The sequence below is a fragment of the Gorilla gorilla genome, chromosome 9, assembly GCF_029281585.2.
Source record: "Gorilla gorilla gorilla isolate KB3781 chromosome 9, NHGRI_mGorGor1-v2.1_pri, whole genome shotgun sequence".
NCBI classification, from domain to species: domain Eukaryota; kingdom Metazoa; phylum Chordata; class Mammalia; order Primates; family Hominidae; genus Gorilla; species Gorilla gorilla.
In genome coordinates this window covers 16,070,726-16,092,816 of record NC_073233.2, presented here as the reverse complement: position 1 = coordinate 16,092,816, position 22,091 = coordinate 16,070,726, and the positions used below count along the sequence as shown (strand labels likewise).

Sequence of the window (22,091 nt, the reverse complement as noted above, 5' to 3'; positions counted from 1 at the left end):
CTCTAAAGAAAAACATTTTTTAATTAGTAGGGTATGGTGGTTTGTGCCTATAGTCCTAGCTTGTCAGGAGGCTGAGGTGGGAGGCTCGTTTGAGCCCAGAAATTCACGGCTGTAGTGAGCTGTGATCATGCTGCTGTACAAATTCACACTCTAGTCTGGGTGACAGAGCACAACTCTGTCTCAAATGCTAGCTCTTCCCACCATACCAAACTGCTTGTAGAACTCAGTAGGTGGAGGCCATCTATGGGATGAATGCCATCTATGGGATGAATGCCATCTATGCAGAACATTTCCAAGGCCACCACCACCAACTCTATCCACACCCCACAAAACACTAAGTGGAAGATATGCCACACAGGGGAAATGACATGTGCACAAAAGCAGATAGCCTTGCTCTGAGAACAAGAAGTGATTCTAAGTGGCTTATGTGGTGAATCATAGGGTTCCTGAGGGGAAGTGGCTAGATATACAGCTGGAAAAGCAAATATAAGACCAAATCACAAAGGGCTTCATAATTTTAAGAAATAGCCTGTAGGAAAACAGTTCAAGGAGTTTAGAACAGAATACATGAAGAACTCCTACAATTCAATAACAGAAAAACAAATAAGCGAATTTTAAAATGGGCAAAGGAATTATTCGACATGTCTCCAAATAATATATACGAACAGCCAACAAGCATATGAGAAGATGCTCAACATCACTTATGATCGGGGAAATGCAAATCAAAACACAATGTGATATCACCTCACACCTGTTAGAATGGTCACTATCAAAAAAAAACAGAAAATAACAAGTGTTATTGTTAGGATGTGGAGAAATTCGAACCCTTGCACACTGTTGGTGGGATTGTAAAATGGTGCAGCTGCTATGGAAAACAGTGTGGAAGTTCCTCAAAAAGTTAAAAATAGAACTACCATATGATCTAGCAATCCCACTTCTGGATATATATCCAAAAGAACTGCAAACAGGACCTTAATGAGACATTTGCACACCTATACCCACTACAGCATAATTCACAATAGCCAAGATGTGGAAGCAACCTAAATGTCCATCCAAGGATAAATGGATAAAGAAAATGTGATATACATTGGGTGCAGTGTACACTTCTTGGGTGACAGGTGCACCAAAATCTCAGAAGTTACCACTAAATAGCTTATCTATATAACAAAAAAACCACCTGTTCCCCCAAAACTATTCAAGTTAAAAAAAATTTTTTTTAATTTTTTAAAAGAAAACAAGGGCCAGGCACAGTGGCTCACGCCTGTAATCCCAACACTTTGGGAGGCCAACGCGGGTGGATCACTTGAAGTCAGGAGTTCGAGACCAGCCTGGCCAACATGGTGATACCTCGTCTCTACAAAAAATACAAAAATTAGCCAGACATGGTGGCAGGCACCTGTAATCCCAGCTACTAAGGAGGCTGAGGCAGGAGAGTCACTTGAACCCCAGAGGTGGAGGCTACAGTGAGCCAAGATTGCACCACTACACTCCAGCCTGAGCGACAGGGTGAGACTCTGTCTCAAAAAAAAAAAAGAGAAAGAAAAAGAAAATGTGTTATATACATATAATGAAGTATTATTCAGCCTTAAAAAAAGAAGGAAATGCTGTCATAGGTGACAATAGGGAAGAACCCTGAGGACACTATGTTAAGTGAAATAAGCTAATCAAAAAAAGACAAATACAGCATGATTCTACTTCTAATAGAAGGTATCTAAAGTAATCAAACACACTTTAAAAAAATAGTAGAATGGTGATTGCCAGGGCCAGGGGGAAAAGGAAAAGAGGTGTTGTTCAAAAGGTGTAGAGTTTCAGTTATGCAAGATAAACAAGTTCTAAAGTTCTGTTGTACAACAATGTGCATACAGTTAAAAATACTGTACTATATCCTTAAAACTGTTGAGGATAAATTTACATTATATATTTTTACCAGTTTTTTTAAGTATAAAATCTATAGTTTTCATAGAAAATAGTGCATAAAGCATTAGTATTCAAGTGTTTTCACACAAGGTATAATGTCAAACAAAATAAAGAAATTCAATCTTGGGTTTCCGGAATTTCATATACCATACACTATACCGAATGCTTTTCAAGGTTCCAAGAATAAGAATAAAGAAATATATGTGAAAGAATCTTGCTAAAGAAAAAAAATGCTTCCTTCCTGTAGGAGATAGCTAAAAATAAAGAAAAAAAAGGGAAAAAATGCTGCAAAGTATTTATTATTAAATTATATGATGTACTGACCATATACACAGCTGTAACAAGAAAAAAAAAGAGTTCTTTATGTGCTAATGTGAACTAATCACCAAGATATGACATGAAGGTACACAACACGAAGAATTATAATGTCCAGTGAAAAATGCAAGTCAGAAAAGACCATATACAGCATGATCCTATTTTTATGTCTCCAAGGTAAAAATTAATCATACATTAAGATATACATATATGACAAAACTTTTTTCTAATGTGAGAGGAAAATGCACATAAAATTCAGGATGGTGGCTTCCTCTCGGGAGGAGGCAGGGAAATGACAAAAGAGAAGAGCAAAGAGGTTGAGGCAACATTAGTGATGTGTTTCCCAAGATGAGTGGTAGGTTCACAGATGTTCATTTTATTATGCTTTATAATTTTCATATATCCTACAAATATTATTTTGTATATATCATATTATAAAATAAACAAAAAGACAAAATGGGGGGAAAAAAAGTGCTGATCAATGTATACAGATCACCAAGTGTACACAGATCACCAGTGTATACAGATCACCAAGTGTATACAGATCACCAAGTATATACATATCACCAGTGCATACAGATCACCAAGTGTATACAGATCACCAGTGTATACAGATCAACCATTTGTGTACAAAGGGGACAGAACAGATCATCTTTGCTGTTTGTATGAAGTGTAGCAATGTCTGCATCAATATGTCTTTGAGCTGAACTGCAGCTCAAGACTCTTATTCTAGATCCTGTCTTTCACCATGTATCTGTGGATATGCAAATATTTGTTACCTGTCTACTACAGGTCAGTCAGCATCTGGTATGGGAGGAGTCCCACATAAAATAAGACATACGTAGTCTCTAAGGAGCTTCTAGTGCGAGGAGGAAGACAGACTAACAGTTACATGCAAATGCTCCAATAAAGGGGAATACAGGGAACTCTAGCAGGGCACAGTGCTCATGCCTGCAATCTCAGTGCTTTGGGAGTCCAAGGCAGGCAGATGACTTGAGGCCAGGAGTTCGAGACCAGCCTGACCAACATGGTGAAACCCAGTCTCTACTAAAAATACAAATTACCCAGGCGTGGTAGCTCGCACCTGTAATCTCAGCTACTCGGGAGGCTGAGGCATGAGAATCACTTGAACCCGGGAGGTGGAGGTTGCAGTGAGCTGAGATTATACCATTGCACTCCAGCCTGGGCAACACAGAAAGAGTGTCTCAAAAAAATAAAATAAAATAAAAAAATAAAAATTAAAAAAAAAAAAAGAGGGAAGATGCAGGTCCTCTTTCCTTGCCTAATGCAGCCATGGCTCGTGGTCCCAAGAAGCATCTAAAGCAGGTAGCAACTCCAAAGCATTGGATGCTGGATAAATTGACCAGTGTGTAGTGTGTTTGCACAGTGAGGTCATATATATACACAGTAAGGCCATAAATATATATATGGTCTCTCTATATATAGACAGTAAACAGAATTGTGTCTGTTATTAAAATATTATAGAACATACTGGGAAATTCTCAGAAATCCAGAATTTGGATAGGGATGATGGCCACACAACATAGTAAATACATTCACAACTATTTTACTGTACACTTTAAAATGGTAGGTTTTATGTTATGTGAATTATATCTCAATGGTTTTATAGTTTCATAAAACCATTTAAACCAGAGCAAGAGCCAAGAAGGAGAAAGTAAAATGGTAGGCTCTTCTCATTTAACTATATATACATTTCTAACCTCAAACTCTTTCCTGAGTCCCAGTTCTATATTTTATTACGACTCACATGAAATCATGAATTCTTTGAAATCAAAGGCGATATCTTATTCAGCTTTGTACCCCTCTGCCTGGTTTGCAGTATTAATTTGCGCATTCACTCATTCAAATCATTGTGAGTGTTTACCAGGTACCAGTTACTACGCTAAGAGCTGGATAACAGTGAACCAGTTCTTGCCGTCACAGAACTCACAGTCTGGAGAGGGAATGAGATACCAAACAATACAGCAATAACCCAACCACTAGTAAGTGCTATAGAGGAAAAGCACAGGCTGCTGCGGGAAACACATTATAGGAGAGCTGGTTAGCTCTGGGAAGGGTGGGTTCTACCAGAAGAAACCTCCCTGAGGAAGTGACAATCAAGTCCAGAGCTAAAGGATCAACAAAAATTCGCTGCATTTGATGGGCGGAGTTGGCCTTACAGCACAGGAAGCAGCATGTCTGAAGGCTCTGAGGCAGGAAGGGTCTTGGTAATCTGAGGAACAGAGAGAAGGCCAACGTGATTGCACTAAAGTGAACAACCCACATGTCCAACAACTGATGAACTGAATATGTAAATAAAACATGGTATATCCGTAACAGAATATTATTCAGCCATAAAAAGGAATGAAGTATTGTTATAGGATACAACGTGGATGAACCCTGAAAACATTATGCTAAGTGAAAGAAGCCAGATACAAAAGGCTGGCTATTGTATCATTCCATTAATATTATATGTCCAGAATAGGCAAATACATATAGACAGAAAGTAGATTTGCACTTGCCTAGAGCTATAGGGGAGAGGGAGTGATTGCTAAATGGGTATGAGATTTTGGGGGCAGCAGTGAGATGAAAATATTCTAAAATCAATTGTGGTAATGGTTGTAGTGAATGAACAAAAAAACCACTAAATGGTACATGTTAAATAGACTAATTGTATGGTATGTAATTTATATCTCAATAAAATTGCTACTTTAAAAAACAATAGATCTTTACAGTACATGACTCACATTGCTGGCCAAAGTATTCATCAGTATAAAGTCATTCATGTTTCTCAGCATGAAACCCCTTTATTTACTCAAAAGTTTATAGTCCTCTATAGTTTCACAAATATAATGAAAATGTAGAGTCCAACTTGGTCATTGCACCAAATTAAAACTGTGTAACTTTCAGTCAGGTGCAGTGGCTCACACCTATAATCTCAGCACTTTGGGAGAACAAGGCAAGAGGATCACTTGAGCCCAGGAGTTCAAGACCAGCCTGGACAACATAGTAAGACCTCCGCAAAAAAAAGTTAAAAATTAGCCAGGCATGGTGGTGCACACATGTAATTCCAGCTACTCCCCAAGCTACTTGGAAGGCTAAGGTGGGAGGATCTCTTGGGAACAGCAGGGCAAGGTTGCAGTGAGCCATGATCATGTCACTGCACTCCAGCCTGGGCAACAGAGCAAGACCTTATCTCAGAAAACAAAAAAACAAAACAAAACAAAACAAAACCCACACTATGTAACTTTCAAAAAACAATGAACGAAAAAATAACACAGGCTAAAGAGCAATAAAAAAGAACCACATGAAAGCACGGGTTTGGGTGTTTAAGAACAGTACCACTTCCTACTAAATGATGTTGTTAGGCACACATTTGAAGTGCTTTGAGCACTGAAGGGAGTCATTTCATTAACAGAAGAAACTTGAGACTACATTTTATAAAAGAATTATAAGTGACATATGAACAAGAAAGTACACCAAGGGGAAAAAGCATAAATGTTAGACTAGAAAAACAGAATGGAGAGGCTGCTAGGCTCTGGAGGAGAGACATACTGAACTGAAAAGTTTCTCTGTGTTTTTCTTTTGTGTATGTTTCCAAAAAACCAAATACAAAAAGGCTTCTGTTAGAAAGCACCAGATTCCCCAATTGGAACTTGGCATACTGCCAATGGATTAATGATTTTAATCATATAGCCCAAACCAAGACTTAATATGAGAATCAGAGAAAAGAACTGACAAGATTTGGACTAGCAAGCCTAATCAGCCATTAAATCTCATGGAAGAATTAGACTGCCTTAAAAATATGCTGAAGCAAAACTAGTTTTTTATATACTTTATTGGTACTAACTAGAAGGTAGTAATATATCACTTTCTTCAATTATTCACTGTCAGATAATCCAGCAATAGTGTCTCTGCCAAAAAAAAAAAAAAGAGCGCACAAAAGTTTCTTCCTAGACGTTTAAAGAATTCCATTCCTTTACTAAACAAGGATTTTTTTTTTAACAGACAAGGTCTTATTTTGTCGTCCAGGCTGCTCTAGAACTCCTGGGCTCAGGTGATCCTCCTGCCTCAGCCTCCCAAAGTGCTGAGATTACAGGCATAACCTAACACGCCCAGCCAAGAAGGAATTTAAAAATTTAACATTTGGGGCCGGGCACAGTGGCTCACGCCTATAATCCCAGCATTTTGGGAGGCCGAGGCAGGGGGATCACCTGAGGTCAGGAGTTCAAGACCAGCCTGGCCAACATGGTGAAACCCCGTCTCTACTGAAAATACAAAAAGTAGCTGGGCGTGGTGGCAGGCACTTGTAATCCCAGCTACTCGGGAGGCTGAGGCAGAAGAGTCGCTTGAACTCAGGAGGCGGAGGTTGCAGTGAGCCAAGATTGCACCATCACACTCCAGCCTGGGGAACAAGAGTAAGACTTGTCTCAAAAAAAAAAAAAAGTTAACATTTGGAAGGAAAAAGTACTTGGTAAAGGAACAACAGACAGGTTAATCATTTGAAGTGTCAGGAAAGCTGAAAATTAATTCTATCGATGTAAAATAACAAAGTAAATACAAAAACCAACCGTAAAAATTACTTTTTGGAAAGTTTCAATATAATTTAACTCTTGGTACAAACCTCCTCAGAATAATTCTCCCAGGCAAAGGCAGAAAACCCCTAAAACAACCTGGGAAAAAAAACTGAAAAAAACTGACCAAAATGAACACTAAGGAACACCATACACTAATTAAGACAAGAGAATCACCTTAAAACAACTTGAGACAGAACAGAAGAAAACTGGATGAAAACTGAGCAAGTGTGAGGTAATCAAAATGGCTTTTAAACAACTCTACCCCTCCCTGCCTTCGACTAATATTTCCCCCATGTATCCAAATATTAGACATTGGAAAAAAACTTAATTCCTAAAGGGAGTAAATAATCCTTCAATAGTACAGTTAAAGAAACACTGGTGGTGAAATTAAATGGCTTAGGTTCAAAAATCTACCTACCACTTATTAGCTAGGCCACCTTAAGCTGTTTCCTCTTTAGTTAATGGGGGATAATTCCAGTTCTGCCTCACAGAATTAACATGAAGATCAAATGAGACAGTATGTATACATGACAGCATACCTTGCAACTGTTTAATAACTATTTCATATTTTCTCTGCATAGCTGATTATAATCTCTAAGTTTTATGTTAACATTCTTCAGTCACTGTTGGCATTTCTTTTTTCAACCAAGTTTCAAATAAGGCACTAATCTTTGCTCAATTTAAACTCAAACCATGGAAACCTTGGCTGCTTTACTTGGATTGCAGGACTGGCAAAATTCCACTCCAGGTGGCTAAGCAATAATAAACAAGGGCTCACTGTTTCATCACATCCTCATTCCCTCTGTGAATAAGTTTCTCTCCAAATTTAGTGGCTCATATTGGACTTTTAAAACACTACTATATTTCCTCCCCCAGTTATAAAACTTTAAAAACTTGAAATACTAAAACAAAGAACATTTTAAAACTAAATAAAATTCAGTAAGTTTAAAGAATGTCACACCAAGGAGAACAAAATGCAGTAGTAGGGTACAGCACTTCAAGATATTAAACCATGTTTCTCTATCCACTGGCCCAGCACACACAAATTCTAGCACTGAAATAAGAAAAACAAATTCGGATTTCTGAGAATTTCCCAGTATGTTCTATAATATTTTAATAACAGACACAATTCTATTTACTGTCTATATCTAGAGACTATATATATATATATATATATACACACTATACAGCCTGGGTGACACAGTGAGACCATTGTGCCACAGTGCAGTGGCACAATCATAGCTCACTGTAACCTCAAACTCCTAGGCTTAAGCAATCCTCCCACCTCAGTCTCTCAAGTAGTTAGGACTACAGGCATGTGCCACCAAGCCTGGCTAATTTTTAAGTTTTTTTATAGAGATAGGATCTCACTATGTCACCCAGGATGGTCTTGAACTCCTGGGCTCAAATGATGCTCCTACCTCAGCCTCCCAAAGCACTGGGATTACAGGCATGAGCCACTGTGCCCAAGCAGTGTCTATCATTAAACACACATACACACAGCAGGCCATCAAGTATTTGTGTTCTACAGTTTTATTATAAGTATATATGAAATATATTCAGCAAATATTTGACAGATTAGACATATTTACATATAATAAAACTATAGAACACAAATAAGCTACCTGAGCAATAAACAGAACAGCAACAAAAAAAAAGCACTATATTGTAAAGTGCTGAGACTTTACACATCAATTTTGGTACAATTTAATTATTTTTTATTGAGATATAATTCACATATCATAAAATTCACCCTTTTAAAGTATACAATTCAGTGGTTTTCAATATATTCATAAGGCTTTATCACTGGTTAATTCTAGAATATTTTCATCATCCCTAAAAGAAACCCAAGACCATTAGTAATCACTCACCATTCCTACCTCCCCCTCACCCCAAGAAACCTCTAATCTACTTTGTATCTCTATTTACTTGCCTATTTTGGACATTTCATATAAATAAAATCATACCATATGTTGCTTTTGAGAATTTAATTAAATCTTACCTTTCATTATCATGTGGTTTTTCTTCCTTCTTTTTTTCCTAATTAAAGCATGATCATGTACCACATGATAACTATAGTTAATAACAATGTATTAAATACCTAAAAATTGCTGAGAGTAGACTTTAAGTATTCTCACCACAAATAAGGATGTGAAGTAATGCACATTATCTAGTTTCACTTTACCATTCCACAATGTATACACATTGCAAAGCATCATGCTGAATCCCATAAATATATTTTTTTGGTCAATTAAAAAAATAAATATGAAGAAAAGAAAAAAGCACGATCAGGGTAATGTTATCATCTCTGAAAAGGAAATTCTTTAAAAACATGCATTGAGGTTGGGCACAATGGCTCACACCTATAATCCCAACACTTTGGGATGCTGAGGCAGGCAGATCACCTGAGGTCAGGAGTTGGAGACTAGCCTGGCCAACATGGTAAAACTCCATCTCTACTAAAAATACAAAAATTATCCAGGTGTCGCGGCACATGCCTGTTGTCGCAGCTACTCAGGAGGCTGAGGAAGGAGAATGGCTTGAGCCCGGGAGGCAGAGGACACAGTGAGCCGAGATCATGCCACTGCACTCCACACTGCAGCCTGGGGGACAAAGAGAGACTCCGTCTCAAAAAAAAGAACCCAGGGCAGGCACAGTGGCTCACGCCTGTAATCCCAGAACTTTGGGAGGCCAATGGGGGCAGATCACCTGAGGTCAGGAGTTTAAGACCAGCCTGGCCAACATGGTAAAACCCCATTTCACCAAAAAATGCAAAAATCAGCCAGGCGTGGTGGCACACAACTATAATCCCATTTACTGGGGAGGCTGGGGCAAGAAAATTGCTTGAACCCAGGAGGCGGAGGATGCAGTGAGCTGAGATCATGCCACTGTACTCCAGCCTGAGTGACAGAGCGAGACCTGGTCTCAAAAAAAACAAAAAAACAAAAAAACAAAAAACATGTATTGGCCAGGCATGGTGGCTCACATCTGTAATCCCAGGACTGTGGTAAGCCCAGGTGGGAGGATTGCATGAGGGCAGGAGTTCAAGACCAGTCTGGGAAACATAGTGAGATCCCGTCTCTATAAAAAATGTTAAAACTTAGCCAGGTGTGGTGGCATGCAGCTGTAGTCCTTACTACTCAAGAGGCTGAGGCAAGAGGACTACTTTATTTAGCATAGGAGTTCAAGGTTGCAGGGAGCTGTGACAGCATTACTGCACTCCAGCCTATGCGACAGAGCAAGACACCGTCTCAAAAAACCAAAAAACATGTATAACACATGAAATACACACACACATATACATAGGTGTGCATACACACAAAGAAAGATCAGGAACTTGTATTGTGAGGCTGATATGGAATAACAGATACAGATACAAAGATTATCACACAGATGAACATTGTAATTTTTAGAATCTTTGCTGCAAAATTCTTGAAAAATATTTCTTGTGGTTTCTAAAAAGAATCCTGGCTGGGCACAGTGGCTCATGCCTGTAATCCCAGCACTTTGGGAGGCCGAGGTGGGAGGATCACCTGAGGTCAAGAGTTCAAGACCAATCTGGTCAACATGGTGAAACCCTGTCTCTACTAAAAATACAAAAAATAGCTGGGTGTGGTGGTATGTGCCTGTAATCCCAGCTACTTAGGAGGCTAAGCCAGGAGAATTGCTTGAGCCTGGGAGACAGAGGTTGCAGTGAGCCGAGATTGCGGCACTGCACTCCTGCTGGGGAAACAAGAGCGAAAAAAAAAAAAAAAAAGAATCTCAAAAAAAAAGAATCCTGACTAACATTTTGGCATTTTCCAAACTATTAAATTATTATTATAAATGCTAATTACTATACTTTACTATTGTAAAAAGACATTAAACTATTTTAAAAATTATACATACAAATAATAATAAAAATCTGAAGCCACAGAAAAACATGCATATAGTTGTGTATTTAGGTTTGATGCAAAAATTGAGTTTTTAAAATTTTTTTAATGTTTTATTTATATTTTTTTTGAGACAAGGTCTCACTATGTTGTTCAGGCTAGTCTTGAACTCCTGACCTCAAACAATCCTCCCACCTCAGCATCCCAAAATGCTGGTATTACAGACATAAGCCACTGTGCCCAGCTGCAAGTATTTTACTTTTAATTCGAAAGTATTATCATTATCATTTTTTGAAAGGCATTATTGAAATATACTTGTTATGGAGAATGGTCTAAGAAAAAATGATAAAAATAGTAAGAATTTAAAACTTAGAAGTATACAAAGAAATTTCATGCTTGGTGTTATAAATAGGCAAAAGGAGGAATTCACAAACTTTTGATATAAATAAATGATTACTTTCATATCTAAACTAAATGTACATGATATGGAAAGATGACACTAATATATTGTTCAATTAAAAAAATAAGTTGCTTATATCCTACTGGTCACATAAAAAAACCTTTTTTTTAAACGTTGCAGAGCTGTATGTATAATATGATCCTATTCATGTTGAAACAAAATACCATATATTGATTTGAGGGTGTGTGTACATGTGTATGTGTGTGTGGGTACATGTGTGTGTATGTTTTCATGTAATTTTTGAAAGTCTACAAAGATATTCTCTAAATTATTAACACTGGTTACTCCAGGAAAATCAGACTACAAAAAATTAAAGCAACGTTCACTTTTTATTTCACATATTTCTGTATTAATTGCTTATGTACTACCTTTTGTAACTTTTTCATCACCAATTTTAAAAATTATTTAAATGTACCATCTTTTCTTGCATTAAATTCAAAATTTTAGTGTGTCAATTTGTAATGATCCAACCCAAGGGAAAAACCAAGCATGGCCCCAAACACTAATAGGTGATATTTGACTTCCAAGCACCTCACAGGTTTTTTAAAGCATCTTTACTCAGAACATATCCCAGAGGAAGCATCTAAGTGGTACCCTGAAAAGTCTGGGATAAGAGTTGGCTGTATAATATCTATACAGTAAAGATAATCATCACTTTTAGTATTCACACATTACTCCACCACTTCCACGCTTTAACAACCATTGCCCCAGCCTGGGCAACATGGCAAAGCCCCGTCTCTACAAAAAAATACAAAAGTGAGCCAGGTGTGGTGGTGTACGTCTGCAGTCCCAATAATGGGAATCTGAGGTAGGAGGGTCACCTGAGCCCGAGGAGGTCAGAGGCTACAGTGAGCTGAGATCGTGCCACTGAACTCCAGCCTGGGTGACAGGGTGAGACCCCTCAAAAAAAAAAACTATTGCCAGTACATATGAAACCAGATTTTTTTCTTCTAAAAACAAAAACAACAACAACAACAACAACAAAAAACGGATACCTGCGCAGCACGTGCAGGTTTGTTACATAAGTGTATGTGTGCTGTGGTGGTTTGCTGCACCTATTGACCTATCCTCTAAGTTCCCTCCCCTCATCCCCCAACCCCCAACAGATCCTGGTGTCTGTTGTTCCCCTCTCTGTGTTCATGTGTTCTCATTGTTCAACTCCCACTTAGGAGTGAGAACACATGGTGTTTGGTTTTCTGTTACTGTGTTAGTTTGCTGAGGATGATGGCTTCCAGCTTCATCCATGGACCCCTGCAAAGGACATGATCTCACTCTTTTTTACGGCAGCATAGTATTCCATGGCGTATATGTACCACATTTTCTTTATCCAGGCTATCATTGATGGGCATTTGGGTTGGTTCCATGTCTTTGCTATTGTAAATAGTGCTGCAATAAACATACGTGTGCACGTATTTTTTTTTTTTCTGAGACGGAGTTTCGCTCTTGTTGCCCAGGCTGGAATGCAATGGCGTGATCTCGACTCACTGCAAGCTCCACCTCCCGGGTTCAAGCAATTCTCCTGTCTCAGCCTCCTGAGTAGCTGGGATTACAGGAGTATGCCACCACACCTACTAAAAATTTTTGTATTTTTAGTAGAGACGGGGTTTCATCATATTGGTCAGGTTGGTCTCAAACTCCTGACCTCAGGTGATCTGCCCGCCTTGGCCTCCCAAAGTGCTGGGATTACAGATGTGAGCCACACTGCCTGGGCATGCATGTATCTTTATAGTAGAATGATTTCTATTCCTTTGGGTATATACCCAGTAATGCAATTGCTGGGTCAAATGGTATTTCTGGTTGTAGATCCTTGAGGAATCGCCACACCGCCTTCCACAATGGTTGAACTAATCTACATTTCCACCAACAGTGTAAAAGCGTTCCTATTTCTCCACAGCCTCGCCAGCATCTACTGTTTCCTGGCTTTCTAATAATCACCATTCTGACTGGCGTGAGATGGTATCTCATTGTGGTTTTGATTTGTATTTCTCTGATGATCAGTGATGTTGAGCTTTTTCATGTTTGTCGGCCGTGTAAATGTCTTCTTTTGAGAAGTGTCTGTTCATATCCTTTGCCCACTTTTTGATGGGGTTTTTTCTTGTAAATTTGTTTAAGTTCCTTGTAAATTCTGGATATTAGACTTGATTTTTTTAAAGCACCCTGAGAGAGAATAGGTACAGATTAACACAAAGCACAGTTCTTAATTTCAAACAATGAACCAAGTTGGAAAAACATCAAACCAAGTTTAGAAGACAGTGGAGGAGAGGGAAGAATAGGAAGCACCGTCAGTCTCTCATTCTTTCTTCCTTTCTGGTTTATCTAGTGATTCTTTGTACCTCAACTCCTTAGTGAACTCACCAACAGGGGACTTTTGGGCCCACTTGAAACATGCAAACCAAACAATGCTACACCCAAAAAAAGGTTAGAATCATACCTTTTCCAAAATGAACCTGTTTAAATAAGGCATGTAGCCCTGGTTGGACACTGGACCCTCATCATCATCCCTGAAGTGCTCTTCAAGGGCAACTGGGTCATGAGGAACCTTCAGCACCGTGCACAGGTTATGGGAAAGGACCTGCAAGGGAAAAGAAAATCGTTTAAAGACTCCCACTAACCAGCACATGACACCTTCACCATGAATACAACATGCTGCTCCCTCTCCTGGGTAGAGAAAGATGGAAAATAAACTAGCAAAAACAGGGTGAGGACTGCTCAGCTGCCAGCCCCTACTTGTAACCTGTTATTCTTTCTCATTCCTTCCCAGGTTTGGTTCACTTAGAACTAGTCTCTATTACATGCCTACTATGAGCCAGGCTCCATGCAAGATCTGTGAATATAATACTCCTGTGGTCTTTTACTAATTTGTCCACATCAGAAAGAAAAGCGGGGTGGGGGGGGGAGTCTAAGAGAATGTGTTCAAAATTAAACTTTTCACCAAGTAGAGCACAGTCAGCCAATTAGAGCTGTTCAGAGAAAGAACCTGGTATTGGGAGGCTGCAGCCAGGGGTTCTGGACAAGGAGGCTGACCTGGGCAAGTCACAACCTCTCCAGGCTTTAGTTTTCTCATTTATTCAACAGAAAGGACCAAATTAATATACCAAATATTAATTAGGAATCTCTAAGTATCTAAACATTTCTAAAATTCTATGACTAGGCTAAATTTCAGCATGAGTATAAAAGAATATAAATATAAAAAGAGAAAGAAATCAAGGGCCTGGATTAGATTCAGGAAAAAATTAAATAGCAAAAATAGGAGTCACCAACATGGTTAAAAATATTTTACAGAAAACCTGCATTCCATAGCATAAATACATATAAATGGCTACTGGTCTTGCAATAACCTAAGTTCACACTTCAAAGTCCAGGTACAGTAGCTAAATTAGCAGTGTGGGCTACCTTAGTATTAATCTTGTTTTACATTAAATGAAAATTTCAAGATAGAACTTAAATCCCTTCCGTTTCATTTGTGCTTTCTGAACAGGTCAAATTACATAGCTAAGGCTGTATTTTCTTCAACAGAGAATCTTCCTAGTTGAACCCCAGGTAAAAACGTTCCTTATTTTTCTCAGCCCTAAACATTTAACCTTAAGGAGCCACATTCATCTCAATAAATACTTTCATTTGCATTAAGCGAGTCCCTTTTTCTGCATACACATATTTCAGTTAGGAGTTTTTTTAAGATTAAAAATTTTTAATCTATAAAATAATTTGCATATCTTCTTTCTAAATTTGTTTTGTTTCTCAAAGCTTCATTTATGTGGAGATCCTTTTCTACATGCTCTACTGGTTTTAAGGAAGTAAGTTAAGGAAGTAAATTCACAAATGGTTATAAATGCAGTAATGAAGACTACAAAGCAGGCTGTGTTTCTCAAGCAAACCCTGTGTTTCCCAGTAAAGCACATGAAAAGAGTACGGTGGAGCTTTTATTGGAGAATCCTGCACCACAATCAGCAAAATTTTAAAAAGATATTTAATTTATATTAGCCTAGTAAATCCTATATACTAAAGATCAATTTCAAGAATATAAAGTGCTTAATAACTGTAAAATGCTATGGAAATACAAGTATTAAAGAAATGAAATGCACACTTCTCAGATCAGGTTCAAATGTCATTCAAATTTTAAAATCATTTGGAACTTTACCCAAGTTAACAATTCCCAACTACTGGTTAAATTAAGGTATATCCATAAAACATAAAAACCATGAGAAAGCTTGCTATGTACTGATATGAAAAGATCTCCAACATAAATCAAGTGAAAAAAACAAGGTACCTAAGAATATGTATGCCATCTTTTGTATAAAAGAAAAGGGAGGAAGAAAAGAAATTCTGGAGGGATATATAAGAAACTAGTAACTGTGAAGGGAAGACAAGTTTGATGAGACCAAGGTTAGAAAAAGACTTCACTGTACCTCTTCTTTGTATTAAGTTTTTAAAAAAAAAATTAACCTACTCAAAAATGTAGTACATATTTTAAAAATTAAATATATATATATTTTTTTTTAAGTGGCCAGCCTAAGATCACATAGATCAATCTATTTATCTTCATAGCCTACACTTTTTCTTCTACATTAACCAGCTGACTAGAAATGAGGTGTAAAAGGAAGACATATTCCACAGCAATGTACCATGACTAATGGACGAGTGCGCTGTAAGGGCAATAAATGAGTTCAGAAAAGGAGAAATAGTATGTGTTACAGTGACTTCACAGAGGAAGTAAAATGTAACTTATGGCTTACAGGATAGATAAGGATAGCTTTAGGATAGGAATAGAGGCAAATACAAAAATTTCCAGATAGGGGAATAACATGATAAAAGTAGCTGATTAATCCAAAGCCTTCAGGAAACAAAAAACACCATCTCTCCCATACCCACCCTGTTCTCTACCTTAGGGTTTCACAGATCCTCTAACTAAAGTCCTGGCAGGGGCCTTGGATGTCATATTGTCATCCTCATCTTATAAATGGTGACTACAGACTCACAGATATTAAATTTGTTTTTCTTGACTAAAGTTACTGAGAAGAACTGAGACTAGAACTCGGGTTTTGTAATCTCTGGTCCAGCACTCTCCAGTAATAAGAAACATTATGTCTTCAGTTCTCTAAAGTCAACAATGCTCTTTGTACATATAGATGCTTAGTTTGATTAAGTGATCCCACTGCAGAAGATATAGATTTGAACTCAAGATTTCAGCCTTCGACAATTAAACACACTCTTGTTAAACACAGGGATGGCTAAATTCAGTGATAATTTTCTTAACCATCTTTACTTAGTTAGGCAAACTGTGAGGAAGGCAGCACAGTACACAAGGCACCTGGAGGAGACCTGCGCTCCAATGTCTCTGCATCCTCACTGTCAAGTGAGAGTTGGACTTGTTTGTAAAACCCTTAACTATCAACCCAAACTCATTTCATAATTTAGATAAGAAGTCCAGCTTTGTGACAGCTTTTTCACTGTTAGTAAGGTCTATAAAAGGGACGTCTTCTTCAAAAAATATAACAGGCTGGGCATAGTGGCTTATGCCAATAATCCTAGCACTTTGGGGGGCTGAAACAAGAGGATAGCTAGAGCCCAGAAGTTCAATACCAACCTGGACAACATGGCAAGACCCCATCTCTATAGAAAGTACAAAAGCTAGCTGGATGTGGTGGCACATGCCTGTAGTCCCAGCTACCTGGCAGGCTGAGATGGGAGGCTGAGGTGGGAGGATCACCTAAGCCTAGGGAGGTCGAGGCTGCATTGAGCCATGATCATGCCACTGCACTCCAACCTTGGTGACAGAGGGGGTCCCATCTCAAAAATTAATTAATTAATTATAATATATATGTATATATAAAACAACCAACTGAATAAAGCAACAATGAAACAGTATTTCTAAAAGAGGAAAAAATTGTGTACTATCTTTAAAACTTTTTATCAGCAACCTTTCTTTAAAGCTTAGACAGTATCTCAAGTATTTTTTTCTTTTTTAAGATTTATTTGTATTTTTTAAAAATAGAGATGGGGTCTCACTATGTGCGCCCAGGCGGGTCTCAAACTCCTGGGCTCAAGTGATCCTCCCACCTCAGCCTCCCAAAGTGCCAGGATTATACACACGAGCCACCATGCCCAGTCTCAACAAGGTTTTTTGTTTGTTTGTTTTTTGTTTTGAGGCAGAGTCTCACTCTGTCACCCAGGCTGGAGTGCAATGGCATGATCTCAGCAACGTCTGCCTCCTAAGTTCAAGCAATCTTCCCACCTCAGCCTCCCAAGTAGTGGAATTACAGGCATCTGCCACCACACCCAGCTAATTTTTATATTTTTAGTAGAGACAGAGTTTCACCATGTTGGCCAGACTGGTCTCAAACTCCTGACCTCAAGTGATCCGCCCACCTTGGCCTGCGTGCTGGGATTAGAGGCATGAACCACTACACCTTGCCAAGGTTTTCTTTTTATAAAAATAAAATATACAAGAAATAAAATTTTTGATGGCCGGAATATAAACTAGTAAAAAGAAGTAAAAGCTCCTCCATAAACTTATACAGCAATTTATGCTTTTTCAAGCAGACTCATACCATCTATTAATTTGTTTTAGCCTCTCCACAGGGAGAATAGATATTATTGCTATTTTACAGATGAAGAGGCTGAGTCAGAGATTAGGAGATGTGTCCCAAATCACAGAGTTTTACATGTAGCAAAACTGGGATTAGACCCAAGCCTCCCACTCTGGTGTCCTTTCCATGCTTTGCTACCTTCCCTCTGTTTCTGGAAAAACAGATAGCCCTGCCAATACAAAGATGGACACGCCCGCGAGTTGTTTCTAAATTTTAGTGATGTGCTGGTGCTACCCCAGCCCCACCCCATCAGCTCCACAGGGCCCAACAGAGATGACAGGCACTATTCAGCAGAGCCAAGTTAGTGCCAGTGGCAAGGAAGTCCACATACCTAGAAGTCTGGGACCATTCTCTCTCTGGGAGCCCTCATCTCCCAGCACCCTATCCCTCTGGGGGAATCTGCACTAAGAGGCACTAACCCCTTCTCCAGATGAGGAAGCTGAAAAGCAGATTAAGACAAAAGAATCAGAAAGAGGACTACAAGTTCTTGATTTGTAAAACGACTGCCCCAAATCACTCTAATCAGGGTGTTTGCAAGTTTCTTGAAAAAGCTGAATTTATCCCACTTCAAATGCCTGTTCCTCCGAAGGCCATTCTTTCAGCACCCACATAATTGCTAAGCAGCTTTGCTCTCATTCTGCTGATCTGAAGAATAAACTATTGTTACCACAATAACAGATCCATATCCATGCCAGAAACTCATCTCTCCAGTTCCCTCATAGCTGTCTGCAGTTGCCTCTGCAGGGCCTCTGCTGACAAGATGACTAATCAACTGCATGAGCCCTGCTCGTGTGGTCTGTTCCTGTTCAGTGGTTTGCTTGCCATTTACCCCTTTTAAGCATTTTACTCCAGCCATCATGAAAATGAAATCAAGGATGGTGAACAGTGTTTTAACACGAGTAAGTAGTGTTCACCCTCCTTTCTCCAAAGACATAGAGGTTCTAAAAAGTTATTTAAAACGTGCCACCCAGTAACACACTGTTTCCCTTTACAGGATGTGCGTAATGGGCAAGATTCAACACTGAAAAAAAAGCGGAGTGGGGGCAGATTTCTATTCCAAAAGACTTATCTGAACTGACACAATTATAGACTTATAACTCATAATGGGCAATCTTTTTTTAAAACATTAAAATTCCTGTCTGATTTATAAAATTTCAAGCCAATGGCAAATTACCAGAAAATTCTTCCTAACAATGGACCAGCATGACCAATTTCCTACCACAGCTATGCCCTGCCTTAAAAGCATTGTCTACTCTAAGTCCTGCCCATTCCCGCATGGACTCATTTTCCCCTTCCAAACATCTTTTCATCCTGCTTGTCACTGCTTAAGTCTTGCTTGTTTCCTCTTACCTTTAATCTAACCAGCCTCAAAAATCTCAAAGTCATTGTTCACATTGCTCTCAATCCCTAAGTACAATCAGTTACCATCCTAGACACTTACACCAAATCTTCAAGTACCACTAACATCACGTTATCCCCCTGCCTAAAAATCATCAGAAGACTACAGAAGTAAAAGCTAAGGAAATATGTGAGTTCTATATTTAAGTCACTCCACAAGCCAGCCCACTTCACCTTCCTTATTTCTTCCCACCCCTCTGCACCAACCATATAAATCCAGCCAAATAAGCTTACTAACTGCATCCCAGGCAACCCTTGTACCACATCCCTTTCTGCCCTGGGCCCTTGCTCAATTTACCCCTACCTCCTTTCCTACCTAACAAAAATGGCATCTCTTTCTGCAGCCTTCATCACCCAAACCAAGATGATCTTTCTTCACTCTGTTTCCCAAGCAGTACCTCTTGTGCTAACTACCACACGATTTCTCTCTCCTGTAAGACTGTACATTTCTGAAAGGCCCATATCTTATACAACATTGCATGCCCATGGCACCTGGCATGCTGCCCAGAATCCAGAAGACTTTCAATAACTGCTAAGTGAATTCTTTCTAAAAATTCTCTTAACACTAAAGCCGTGATACTTTAATATTGACAATAATCTTAGAAAATATACTATTTCTATCTCCTCACTTCACAGATAAAAAGACTGTGGCCTGAGACTTGGCCTAAGTCACAAAATAATTAACAACAAAGTAGGGACTAGAACTCAAATCTCTTAGCTCTCTGTCCCACAGTGATGCCCTGTGCTGGAAACATTTCTCTTCTGCCTAGTCACACCCTTCAAGATTGGGTCATTCATAAACTCTAGGAAATCTTCATGGATTACCACCCTGCCCCATGAACTCCTATTCAGCATTTAACTATGTTCTGTTTCAGATACTAATGGTATCTCAAATATCTAACTTATCAAATATCCTCCCTTATTGAAGGGAAGAAATAAGTATTTTCCTTCTGCATCCTTCAGTGTCTAGCATAGGGCTAAGGGAAGATTCAGTAAGAGCAGAACACTTACAGACAGATTAAGGAAAAGTAACTCAAAGTCATCTGTTGGAATGCTGTCCACAGAATATATGCCACTGATGTCATACAGCATGGATGGCACTGGATTACACTCTAACTGAACCACCTTTTTAAAGTTATTTTGGATAACTTACCAACTTACCCCTCTTCAGAAACTAAACAGAAAATACTGGTAAATTTGACCACAGAAAAATGCTTATATTTTCTTTTAAAAAGAAAGAAACCATAAAAAAACAAAAAAGGCAAATAGCTCCAATATTCAAATCATTCTTGTGGACATGAATAGAAAATTCACAAAAGAAACTAATCACTAATAAATAGAGGATACCTTTCAAGTTCAGGTGGAACTCCTGGGACCTTTAACTTTTAGATTGTATGACTAAGGCATAATGTTGTTTGTTGTGTATTATATTTGGTATAACTTTTCTTACTGTTTCTCTACTAAGAACGCCTTTAAATATGGTTATTGTGATACTTTATACAAGGAAACTATATTTGAGCAGTTCCAAATTGTACATACTGTATGAATCTTGTCCTCTGAATGGGTTCCTTATTTCTACACGGAATTTCGTAGCTTGCAGTATCATGTAACTAAAGATTAAACCTCACCTTTTACTTCAAAAATAGGCAAATAAAATATAGGAAAAGATGCTTAATCTTGCTAGTAATCAAAAGAATGCACATTAAAAAGCTATTACTTTTTGCCTAAGTAACAATACCTGGTGTTTGAAGAGATATAAGGGAGTAAAGACTACCAATATCCAACACTGCAGAAGGTACAGAGCAGGTTTTTCTCAACTTCAGTACTACTGACATTTTGGGCTGAATAATTATTTGTTTGGGGGACAGGGCAGGTAACCTACGCATTGTACAATGTATAGCAGTATCCTGGGTTAAAAACATTTAAAACATCTCAAATACCTGTGAATAGGAAATGGTTAAATAAAGCATGATGCATCAACACAATGAAATAGTTCGCAGTCATTATAAAGGATGGTGTCTGTATCTATATGCATTTATACAGAAAGATGACCCTAACACAATGCTTAAGAAGAGACTACAGGCCAGGCACAGTGGCTCTCACCTGTAATCCCAGCACTGAGGGAGGCCAAGGGAGGAGGATCACTTGAGCCCAGGAGTTCAAGACCAGCCTGGGCAACAAAGTAAGACCCTATCTCTACAAAAAATACAAAAGTTAGCTGAAGGGGGTAGCGTGAGCCTGTGGTCCCAGCTACTAGGGAGGCTGAGGTAGGAGAATCAAATGAGCCCAGGAGGTTGAGGCTGCAGTGAGCCGTGATGGTGCCGCTGTACTCCAGCTCTGGCAACCGAGTGAGCCTGTCTCACAAAAATAAATAAATAAATAAATAAGAAAATAAAAGAGGATACGAAAGGATACAGAATATGACCCTATTTATATAAAAGGACATATATGTCTATGTATTTACATATGTGTATATGCATGTGTGTACATGATGGGGGAAGGGAGAAAGAGAGATATATAAGAAAGATATTCACTGAAAAGTTAATTACAACCTGCCTTTGGTGGTAGAATTTGAATGTTTTACTTTGGACTCTGTACTTTAATACGTTGTTTGAGTATTCTATATATTACCTTTTAATCAGAAAATGAAGCTTTTATCTTTTAATATTTTATATATTTTAAATAGAAAATTAAAAAATTAAGTACGGTGGAGGGCTTGCTATGGTCTGAATGTGTCCCCCAAAATTCATATGTTGAAACTTAATCTCCAATGTGTCAGTATTAAGAAGTGAGGCCTGGCCGGGAGCAATGGCTCATGCCTGTAATCCCAGCACTTTGGGAGGAGGCCAAGGAAGGTAGATCACGAGGTCAGGAGATCGAGGCCATCCTGGCCAACATGGTGAAACCCCATCTCTACTAAAAATACAAAAATTAGCCGGGCGTGGTGGTGTGTGCCTGTAGTCCC

The 22,091-nt window shown here is 38.6% G+C and overlaps 1 protein-coding gene across 1 annotated transcript in view; it reads right to left on the bottom strand.

Moving 5' to 3' along the window:
- Window positions 1-22,091, bottom strand: part of SWAP70 (switching B cell complex subunit SWAP70) — an 87,685-nt gene that overhangs the window by 43,876 nt on the left and 21,718 nt on the right. Inside the window, exon 2 of the mRNA XM_004050682.5 lies at window positions 13,573-13,713. Coding sequence (XP_004050730.1) covers window positions 13,573-13,713 — 141 coding nt within the window. The remainder of the gene's footprint in view (window positions 1-13,572; window positions 13,714-22,091) is intronic.